Source organism: Rattus rattus, chromosome 6 (assembly GCF_011064425.1).
Source record: "Rattus rattus isolate New Zealand chromosome 6, Rrattus_CSIRO_v1, whole genome shotgun sequence".
In the NCBI taxonomy this organism is placed as follows: Eukaryota; Metazoa; Chordata; class Mammalia; order Rodentia; family Muridae; genus Rattus; species Rattus rattus.
In genome coordinates this window covers 131,809,549-131,820,707 of record NC_046159.1, presented here as the reverse complement: position 1 = coordinate 131,820,707, position 11,159 = coordinate 131,809,549, and the positions used below count along the sequence as shown (strand labels likewise).

The window sequence follows — 11,159 nt, the reverse complement described above, 5'->3', positions numbered from 1 at the left end:
GGTGCTACCACCTGGATGTGCGGATATAAACCCCCTTGCAAATAATAAATGGATTAATAATAACAAGGTATGAAGTTCTTTTTATAGAAAAAAAGGAGAGAATTGAAACTAAATGCGGCAGTTAGACAACCATTTTGATAAGAGGATAATTGAGGCGACACTGGTGTATAATTAGAGGATAATTTATGCTATATCCACTTTTATTCCACCTCCCAAAATAAACCCAGTCCATGATCATTACAGGCAAATTGTTCTGAATTTTATAGCAGCAATTTGAACAAAGTGCTGCAGTTAATCATGGGAGATTTTTTTGTGTATTCCTGATTAGAACTCTAATTGCCTCCTTCCAGAAAGTAAAAATAACTGTAAAACGACTCTATTTTTATCATTAACAATGTTGACAATAAAATAAAATCAATTGGAATTGTAATCGAGAGACAAATTTAGGACGAAGGCACTTTTACTTGGGTAGTTTATATTGTAATCAAGATTTGCCAAACCACTAACCGCATGTATCATTTGCATATATTTGAAAGCATTACAGTAGCTTCTGTTTTCAATAGGAAAAAAAAATGCATTACTGTCAGCCCTCCAAGGATTCGCTTTCAGAGCAGGCTGCTGCGTTCTGGGGGTGGGAGGTGTTCCTCCTTTATTGGGGGGTCAACATATAGGAAATAGGGCCTAAAACAGCAGGAATCTCGCCAGAGCAGGGTCTGATTTTTCTTTCTTTACTACCCCCGACCCCTGCCATGAGATGAAGCCCAGATGTAGGGTTTTTTTCTTCCCTCTATGGCTTCAAGAAAGTACTTCTGGAAAAACCCACAGTGCCAAGGTGTTCCCTTGGGAGGAGAGTAGAGTTGGGATCCTGAGGGAGGGGGAAGGTCAAGTGGGGGGGGTCTGACTTTAAATGCTAGGGCCACTGCTTCTGAACACAAGCAACCTGAAAGGGTGCAAATGAATTGAAAGAGATCAGCCTCCAGCCAGGCTATTCCAAAGTCTCCAATCCTGGAAACAAGGGCTCTAGGATACGGGGTTGGAGCTTCCATGGGATGCGTCTGCAGCCTACCGGGCGCCTCCCTCCACCGCTGCTCCCCTTTAACTCCGGGCGGCCCCAGGTTGCAGCTCTGGGCTGAGCTTGTAGTTGCTTAAGGTAGGCGAAGAACTCCGCAAGCAGCGCACACGCCAGTAGAAGCGGTGCGCCTGTGACGTCAGGGGGCGACTGACCAATAGGGAGGCGCTGCCCTTTGGAGACAAACCATTCGACTCGTGGCGTCTGCATCAAGTCTGAAAGCAGACGCGCAACTTTCGCAGAATCCACCTTAAAATCTCTGCTTTAAACTGCACCAGCCCCCAAAAATCCAAGGGGGGAAAAGCAAGGGGGGGAGAAGAGAGCAGATTCCCCCTCCCCCCTCTCCTCTCCTATCCCTCCCCCTTCCTCCTCCCTTTGGGTTAACAAGGCCCTGCTCACTATATCTCTTTATATTAAATATATATATATTAGAGAAGAGTGAGGAAGAGAACCACCTCCGCCCCCTCCTTTTAAAATTTTTTTTAATTTTTTTTTTTGCAAGGATCCCGGGAGCTAAGGTGGCTGCAAAGGGGAGAGCGGTGCGAGCCAAGTGGGGGAGGGTGAAGGAAACCCGGGAGAAGGCTTTCTCCAGCCCCCAAAGTTTTGATGATGACCATGACTACGATGGCTGACGGCTTGGAAGGCCAGGACTCGTCCAAATCCGCCTTCATGGAGTTCGGGCAGCAGCAACAGCAGCAGCAGCAACAGCAGCAACAGCAGCAACAGCAGCAGCAGCAGCAGCAACAGCAGCCGCCGCCGCCGCCACCGCCGCCGCCGCCGCAGCCGCACTCGCAGCAGACCTCCCCGGCCATGGCAGGCGCACATTACCCTCTGCACTGCTTGCACTCGGCCGCGGCGGCGGCGGCGGCGGCCGGCTCCCACCATCACCACCACCAGCACCACCACCACGGCTCGCCCTACGCCTCGGGCGGAGGCAACTCCTACAACCACCGATCGCTCGCCGCCTACCCCTACATGAGCCACTCGCAGCACAGCCCTTACCTCCAGTCCTACCACAACAGCAGCGCGGCCGCCCAGACGCGCGGGGACGACACAGGTGAGAGGCCGCCTAGGCAGCTAGCTTCGCCCGCCTCCCCACTGCCTCCGACCCCTCCCGCCCCGCTCACTTCCTCCACGCCGGGGCCTCCGCCGGCCCCCTCCTGCGGGCGGCCCCGCGCGCCCCAAATCGGGCCCCGTGCGCTCCCGATTGCCTGGCGCCTGCCTGCCGGCCTCTCCCAGCCGTGCCCCTTCCCGCCGCCGTGGACCCCCGGCTGGCTCGCCCCGCGTGTGCTTCCCACTGAACCTCCGGGCTGTGCGCTAGCCTGGCCTTACGGTCCGCACTGCGCCCTCCAGCCCACCAGGTCTATGTGCTCTCTGCTTGTCCCTTCCCTCTCCTCTGGGACCCGCGTTTGTCGGGACTGGAGACAATTCTGGGACAGGACTGAAGGGCTAGTTAAGGCTTCCCATCCCAACGCTGGGCGAGCAGTGGCCTACTTTGCGTGGGGCACTTGGTGCGCCTTGGTGACTTTTAACGAAGCTGTTACGGCCGATAGATACTAATGACAACTGGGGTTTGTTTCTTTTTTTAATTCTTCCCTTGTGAGCTTTGAGGTGTCCCCTGCCCCCAGTCCTGACCCGGCCCCCTCTCTCTGGGTTTTCGATAGTACTTTGACCGCTCCTTTGTTCTTGGAGGCGAAGCAGAGGCCCTGGGGTTGATAGCGATCTGTTGTCCAGAATGTCTCAGCCTGCTCTGGATCTGCTCTGAGCTCCTGGTTGTGTTTTGTGTTTTGATCCACGCGAGCATAATCATTTCAAACATTCAGAAGGGACTTAAAACACTAAGCTTGCAGTTGGGTGACACAAAACTAACTGGTCAAGTAAGCCACCCTGGTGGCTCTGATAAAGCTCTAGGCGCTGTAAAAAGTCAGGCCAAGAAACCACTCTCCGCCCAGCGAAGAGAAGCCTTGCAGCGCCGCGGACTCCGGAAAGCGGCCCGCGCTGTCTCCGTTCTTATGCGCGCCTCTTTTATGCCCCGGGCTTCCTAGATTCGACCAATATTATGCATTGTTAGGGTCAGAGACACGGCCACAGAGAAGCTTTCCCAGACTCTGGGGGCACGTGCCCACGGTGGTATAGCGGTGATATTACGAGGAACCCTGTTTAAACTTGGGAGAAGCTCCTCGCAGGCCTTGTCACACGAAGGGGAGAAAGCAGCAATGGCCTCAAGGGTGACCGCTCCTCTGTGTCCTTTGCTTACAGATCAACAAAAAACGACAGTGATCGAAAACGGGGAAATCAGGTTCAACGGAAAGGGGAAAAAGATTCGGAAGCCTCGGACCATTTATTCCAGCCTGCAGCTCCAGGCTTTAAACCACCGCTTTCAGCAGACTCAATACCTGGCCCTTCCAGAGAGAGCCGAACTGGCTGCTTCCTTAGGACTGACACAAACACAGGTAATTCCCGGGAAGCCCGAGTACCCCTGAAATGCTGGCCCCGCTTGCTAACCGTGCAGAAAGCACACCAGGAGGAATTCTTGGCCTAGTCAACCAAGGATGGAAGGAGCTAAATGACAAATGCCTGTGCTCCAGTGGTGCACTTTCCTGGGATCACAGTTTGGAACAAATGACCTGGTATTGAATACTGGATTGGATTTGCATATACACCAACCCTCTGCGACCCCAGCTGAGCCTAGGATCTTTTGGTGAACAAATTCAATCAAATCTTATTCCAGAACAGAATAACATGAAGTAGAACAAGTGTGTGTGTGTGTGTGTGTGTGTGTGTGTGTGTGTGTGTGTGTGTGTGTGTGTGTGTGTGTGTGGTGTTGGGGGTATCCAGCTAGAAAGTAAACTAAGGCCCTTTCTTAAGGACCCTTCAGTGGTCCCTAGAAACTAATGAATTTCAAGTCATTGTCATAGGAAGGAAACTTAGGAGCTGAGACCAGCAGCAAAAGTTAAATAGACATATTTTCTAGTAGCTTAATAGGGCATCTATAGGTAAGCTATTCCCTCCAGGATGGGTAAGATAGGGTTTTATGAAAATTGCTTTAAGCTCTGTAGTCAAATCAAACAGTGCAGGTTGAGATAACTCCCTGGAGCACAGAACCTGACAGAATTGGGAAACAAAGAGAATGCTCCCCAAATCATGGCCTGGGACACCACAGATAACAGTCCTGCTGACCTGAGAGCTATACTGGACATTTCAGATTTCCCAGAAAGGGGCCTAGAGGTGAGTACAGCAATCTGCACTTTAAAGCCAGCAGTCAAGCCAACTGCACGGGATGCTAAGGCCTCTTCTGATGTTCACCCTCTCTATCCAGCAAGGGTCCTGCAGGTCTAATAACACAGTTGCCAAGACCTTACAGAACTGTGTCTTCAGGCTGCATCCCTGAGCTCTTCTCAGCCAGCCTGGTTTCTATTGCCATGTTGCCTCTGAGAATATTTGAGGTTTGCTAGGAAAGGGCTCGAGATGCTCTTGTTCTTGGAAAAAAACAGATTCTGGGATTTTAAAGGTAATGCTACATTGTAGGTTTTCTTTCATCCAAAGATTTGACTTGTTGACTTAAGTCAGCTGCCAACTTAGATTCCTGATTCTGGAGTTTTCAGAAGCCTTTGACTTTAGTAGATATCCCAACAATCATGTGATGATTGATGACTTCTGTTTGCTTTAGCAACATAGGAGGAGGTAGGGAGTGGGGGCTGGCGCATTTCTTAATCTTTGCAGGACTGGAGAATATTTATGTCTGGAGAAAGCTATCCCAGACATATCCTATGGCATGTGCACAATATGCATAGGTATGTTTGAGGAATTTTGTTGTGAACATACAACCTTTAACCAATTCATAACTGTCTACTACTTGAATATGCATAGCATAGTGAACTTGGGGATTGGTAAATATGAACACTGAATAAACCAAGGGAGGTAAATTCTGCTGTAGAATTGTGAGTCAAACTCTATTCCACTTAAAAGTCCTTCATAAAATTTTAGGTCCACTGATCTCATTTGATTTTTTTTTTCTAAGTTTATGCTGATACTTTAAAACCCAGGCTATAGGATTAAACTCAAGAATCACAAGAACTATAGGTATCCTAATAAGATATCTAACAGGCCTAGAGTGGAAGGATGGAGATGGTTTGGAAGGGGGAAGGGAGGGGGAAAGGAATGCCAACGGGTGTTTTGTTTGTTTGTTTGCTTGTTTGTATATTACTTCTTAGGTCTGGGATGACACTGAAGGCACCAGTATGATGTCCGTCTGGCCTAATGATTACTACATGTCTTGCAGGTGAAGATATGGTTTCAGAATAAGCGCTCTAAATTTAAGAAATTGCTGAAGCAGGGTAGTAACCCACATGAGAGTGACCCCCTCCCGGGTTCAGCAGCCCTGTCACCACGCTCACCAGCCCTGCCTCCAGTGTGGGACGTTTCCGCCTCTGCCAAGGGCGTCAGTATGCCTCCCAACAGCTATATGCCTGGGTATTCGCACTGGTATTCCTCACCACACCAGGACACCATGCAGAGACCACAGATGATGTGACTTGTCTGTGTGAACAGCCTACGGGAGCTTCTGAAGGAGGCAAGGAGGATCCAGGACTCTCTTGCATCTGCCAAACAGCCTAAGCATTGAGCTCAGAGGAACTGTCCCTGTGATCTCTCTCTCTCTCTCTCTCTCTCTCTCTCTCTCTCTCTCTCTCTCTCTCTCTCCTTCCTTTCCTTCCCTCCTTCTATTCTCCGTCTCCCTTTCTCTCTTCCTTCCTTTCATTTTTTTGTTTTTCATCCCTGTTAATCTTTCTTTATTTCTTGCCCATCTTTCCACGTTTTCTTTATTTCCCTTCCCTCCTGTCCTGCAATCTCCTGTCTTCAGCAACCTTAATAAGTAACCTTGTAACACACACACACACACACACTCACATACAGAGAGAGAGAGAGAGAGAGAGAGAGAGAGAGAGAGAGAGAGAGAGAGAGAGAGACTGGCTTTTGTGCCAGTGTTCTGGAAACCCATCACTGTAAGGATATTTTCCTTCACACTCTGGGATCCAGGCCCTGAGCCTCCTCTTTAGTACTCTCCATCCAAATGACTTTTTTTTACAGACATTCTCCACCGGCAGAAGAATCTGCACAAACATGGCAGCATTTTTACTTGTTTAATGAGTTTAAGACATTATGTGGTGAAAGACAAGGATTTTGGACTCCTGAATTTTTATTTACCAATGCAAGACTGAGAGGAGGAGGAGGAAGAGGAGGAGGAGGAGGAGGAAGAGGAGGAAGAGGAGGAAGAGGAGGAAGAGGAGGAGGAGAAGAAGAAGAAGAAGAAGAAGAAGAAGAAGAAGAAGGAAAGAAAGAAGAAAGAAGGAAAGAAAGAAAGAAAGAAAGAAAGAAAGAAAGAAAGAAAGAAAGGGAAGGAAACCCCCCTCAAAATCCCTTCTCTAAAGAAAGAAGAAAATTTGGCTGTAAAACTAGAACATTGCCACAAAGGAACCGCTGCATGTCTTTTCAAAATGCAATGATCAGGAATGGCAACTCAGCTAGATACAAACAGTAACAGCAACAAGGAAGATGCTCTTTGTGTAACCCACCTCCAAACTCTGAACTGGAATCAAGAACAGCCAAGAAACAACCAAAACCACCATTCGATTGCTTTGACACCTTTCCTAGTGAATCGTGGCATTCACTAAGCTAATAGGGACGTTTATATCAAGGAACATTTCTGTATATATTGTTGAATTTTAGTTGTATATATACTTTGTATGTTTTTGTCTTCTTTCATATATGGAGTAAAAGCCACAAAATGTTGGGAGTGTCCTCTATTGCTCCATGTCTCTGTCTGTCCGTCCTTCCTCCCTCTCCACTATATTTTCTATCTCTCTTAAAATAATTTTAGTTTCCTAATATGGTGTGCCCTATACATGCGTCTCTAGTGACTGACGAGATGTCAGTTTGCACCACAAGCCTTTGTCTTCGGTACTTTAACATGATCCGTGAATGTTTTCCCCTGCCTTTCATTTTAATTTTGCTGTGGTTCATACACATTTTTGTATTTTTTTTAAACATTTAGAATAACTTAGACCCAGCTTAACTTCTAGACATTCAGTCAATACCAGTACTGTGTCTGAACAGTCTCCTTCTCCTTTCCCCAGCTGACATAGTACAGCTATATTAATTTGCCTTTGGAAACAGATTAAAAAAAAAAAGGTAAAAAGAATGCAAACCCAGAAAGCGAAGTGCACAATTTTGACTGCTTAATGTTGAGAACCCGTTGCAAGCTAGCAAGGTAGGAAAATGCTCTAGCCTGCAAGAAACACATCCTTCCGATCTGGTGGAAAGCAAAGAAATAATGAAAATGAAAAGTCCTTTCGTCATACAAGCAGGAAGCCCCATACTGTGAGAATTAATGGCTACAGACCTGGGCATCCTTCAAATTATGAACCTTGAAACCACTGAGCCATTTATCAGAAGTCAATAGAGATACTCAGAGTGCTCCATATAATGACAGCGACATACAGTCGTGCAAAAGGACAGTCACTATAATTAGACACAAAGCAAAGACTACTTACCAATATCCCCGTTCCTTTTTTTGTTGAGCAACTTCCACGCTCAGTCAGTCTTCAGAATGGTTTAAAACCGATCAGTCTTGTCATTTTCTACCATTCGCATTGTTACATTAGGAAAAATGTTTTCTTTTCTTTTTTCCCCCTTCCTACTGTGAAACTTTGGGTTCGTAGCTCCCCAGGATCAATTCTGAACAAAGCCTCCAGCTGCAGTGCCATCCAATTTGAAGCAGACATTGGGGACAATTTAAGGTTTTTATCCACAAGAAGGTTTTTTTCCATTCTCTTAAATGCAGCCATAATTAGAGTAATTTTTCATGTAGCCCGCTGATTACAGCGTTTTTACCGTCAAAGATAATTACCTGTAATTTTCTTCCACTTTTAATACTAAAAAGCCATCTTTATTTAGATTCAGGAACAGGAAAGGCGAAACAAAAGAGGGAAATTATTCTGTTATTCATACACAAATTGCAGAGACGTAGGACCTAAAATTGAAAATTAACCAAAATTATAATGCTGAAAAGAATGGAAGAGGGCTGCAGAAGAGCAGCTGGTAGTGGGGCTTTGCTGAATTATTCAAATTATGTTAGAGAGAAAGCTACCATATATCGAAACCAACACTAATTTTTTTCCTTAAAAATAAATTCACCAAATATATGCCAAACCACTGTGAGTGTATAGAAATCCTGAAACCCAGAAAATGTATGTTACTATGGTGGAGGTGGGGTACTGTTACCTCTGCATCCATCTTTCTCTCTCATTTAACAGGAGCTTAATTACAGAGATGCTGTCAGATAGTCCCCTGGAACCCTGCTTAGAGCTGGGCTCCCACAGGATCCCCCGAACTTCAAGGGTTAATATTTTTTTTTCTCCTTTAAAATGTATTGACCCCCAAGGAAACTGGCTCTCCCGGGAGGGATTGGTAGGAGGAGCAAGGGTGAAAGGCGTTGCCAGTTGAGGTGTCTACTGCGCCTCCCCTCGTTCAAACTCCCTACTAGGCTGTAGAGTTTGAGTTCCCAAGCCCTGTTCTGACCATATTGAGGTGTTGGAGTGGGAAGCATAGCTATTGGGTAAGAATATAGGAGAGAGACCATTTCTCCTCCTCTCTAATAAATAAACACCGCGTTATCTTTGGACACAACCTTGTGCAAAGGTTCTTGCTACCGTAGAGAAGCTTTTCTCTGCAGGGTGGGGCAGTCAAAGATGGTGTGGGATCCTACACTAAGCGCTCCTAGCTACTTATAAAATTTACAGGGTCAGGAAACAGCGTCATCTAGAGAGAGAACAGCACAGCTTGTGGCCAATATCTTCCTTGGTACATAGATGAGACTTGTTCCTTGGCTTCCTAAGTTGTCAGTTCTGTGTCCCAACCAATCATTCCCCCCTCTAAGCCCAGGATCACAGAATTTGGTCTCGGCAGGCAATAAGCTCCACGATCTGGATACCTTCCCCTCCCCCACCCTCCCACCCCCACAAGACAGAGGCAGAGACAGAGAGAGACAGAGACAGAGACTACAGTTCTAAGCAAGGCCCTAAGAAGCATCCTTGAAGGTGCCGTTTATTCTAACTTTCCCCAGCTGGAGAGAAGATGTCCAAAGGGCTGCAATGCCCAGAGATTCAGGCACACCTGCTTTTGCTAACATCCCTCCGCACGGCTGACTGCAAAGAACAAGCCACACAGCCAGTTCTGTTTGATCTCTTGATGCCTCAGAACCTAAAATCATGGCCGCATGTAAAAACCTCAATGTATTTACTTAAGATCAATTGTAAGTAACAGTTTTCAGGTAGATTTTTTTAGCTTGGCCTTTCAGGCTCCTTCCACACCTCACAGAAACCTGGTCCTTTCCTAGTCTCCAGTCACAAACCACACCAAACGCACCAGCGGCACAGATGCAAGACAGGCAAGTCAGGTTCTTAAAGAGCCCATCCTCACCAGATCAACTCTTAACTGTTAAAGGAAGATTCTCGGTCAGAACCTAAACCTTGAAAACAAAGTTGCAATTCAAGGAAATCACAAGAATGTATCATATAGAGCTTACAGAGGTTGAGACAATTAATAAAAACAGTGCCTAGAAGTAAATATGCCAGAAATAAAAAAACTTACCCCAGAGAATCTCTCTTAAGCAATGATCAGGGTCTAGAAATCTATACTGATCCGAGGCACAGGAGAGTATTTTTCTGAGTCTCGGGGCAGAAGCTCTGTCTCTATATTCTTGGTTGAGTGAGCACATCCAGGTGTGAAATTGTTTGCACACCCCAGCACCTCTTATATTGCCAGCAAAATTAGCTGTTATTACTGTCACTGTTTAGTGATGGTTAGCGTGATACAAAAAAAAAAAAAAAAAAAAAAAACTGCTGTAATCAAGACCTGGCGCATCTTTGCAAATTACAGATAATTGTAAACGTCCAGATTATGATAATAGCATCCTAATCCAGCCTGCAATATAATTATTACAGAGTGTTACATCTGAAACTGTCCAGTAGGGCTAATTCAGCCATTATTTAGACCCTATTTTTTGTACTGCAAATGGGTTGCTGAGTTGAAAATGTACGATTGTAATTTCACGGGGCACTCAATGAGTAATAGTATAGGAAGAGGAAAATACAAAAGTGAAATGTGAACAGTAGCGATCAAATCAAACCCTGAAGGACAAAAGACTGTTAGATTCATATGGAAAAAGAAGAACCAGAATTAAGAAAATAGCAAATCAGTGGTCTGAAGTATTATGTGTCCAACTCTTCCACAGAGCAGAGCTGATGCATTTGCATGGGCTCCTGCTGCTGCTGCTGCTGCTGCTGCTGCTGCTGCTGCTGCTGCTGTCTGCAGGATCAAATCATTTTTCTTTTTCTTTTTTTTCCTTTTCATGAAACACTCCTGTCTTCCCTCTACCATAGCATGTTCCTACTTTTAAAGGTGCCCTTCCCCCACAGCCCTTCCTCCACAGTCCCTCCCCCACAGTACAGAACATTTGTCAGTCCCGCAATTCTTTCCACGGAAACCACCTTAGAATGTGCCTGTCACTTGTTTATGAACATATTCTTAAATGAATCTACAATTACTCTTGTCATCAGAGCAAAGTGCCCTGGCTGCTGTGAAGTGTGCCTTCCCTCCATCTCCGTTCTCTTCTACAATAAAGAAGCTATGCTGTGTCCTCGAGGATATTAGCGGAACACGTATTAATTGATGTTAATTAAATATAGCCAACTGGGAAGCTCTTGGTTTGACTATTTGTTTTAATTTCATCATTAACTTTATTAATGAAAATCTCCGCCAAGTAAACCATTCTGGCTGCTTCTATGTCACAATCTGCATAACAGGGTAAGGTTCGACATCAACTTCAAACAGGAAGGGACAAAATAGAAAGGAGGGAGAGAGCTGAAGAGAGATTGGGAGACTTGCTGCTTCCAGAGTCAAACCCTCTGAGGATTCTATTGCTTCCAGTAGTATAACCCATGTTCTAGTAGAGACTCCTCTGGATTCATCCTGGTAGTGACATCCCTGTCAAGAGATACCTAAAGACCCTGTATTCCAGAAGTTCAGTTTT

General features: G+C 45.9%; 1 protein-coding gene across 1 annotated transcript; it reads left to right on the top strand.

Annotated features, from left to right (window-relative positions):
- Positions 1 to 1,316: 1,316 nt before the first annotated feature.
- Dlx6 (distal-less homeobox 6) lies at positions 1,317 to 5,779 on the top strand. The gene is made up of 3 exons (XM_032906960.1): positions 1,317 to 2,126; positions 3,329 to 3,522; positions 5,352 to 5,779. Exons 1-3 carry the CDS (start codon positions 1,676 to 1,678, stop codon positions 5,601 to 5,603), a joined length of 897 nt encoding a protein of 298 aa, XP_032762851.1. The 5' UTR covers positions 1,317 to 1,675; the 3' UTR covers positions 5,604 to 5,779.
- The last annotated feature ends 5,380 nt before the right edge of the window (positions 5,780 to 11,159 follow it).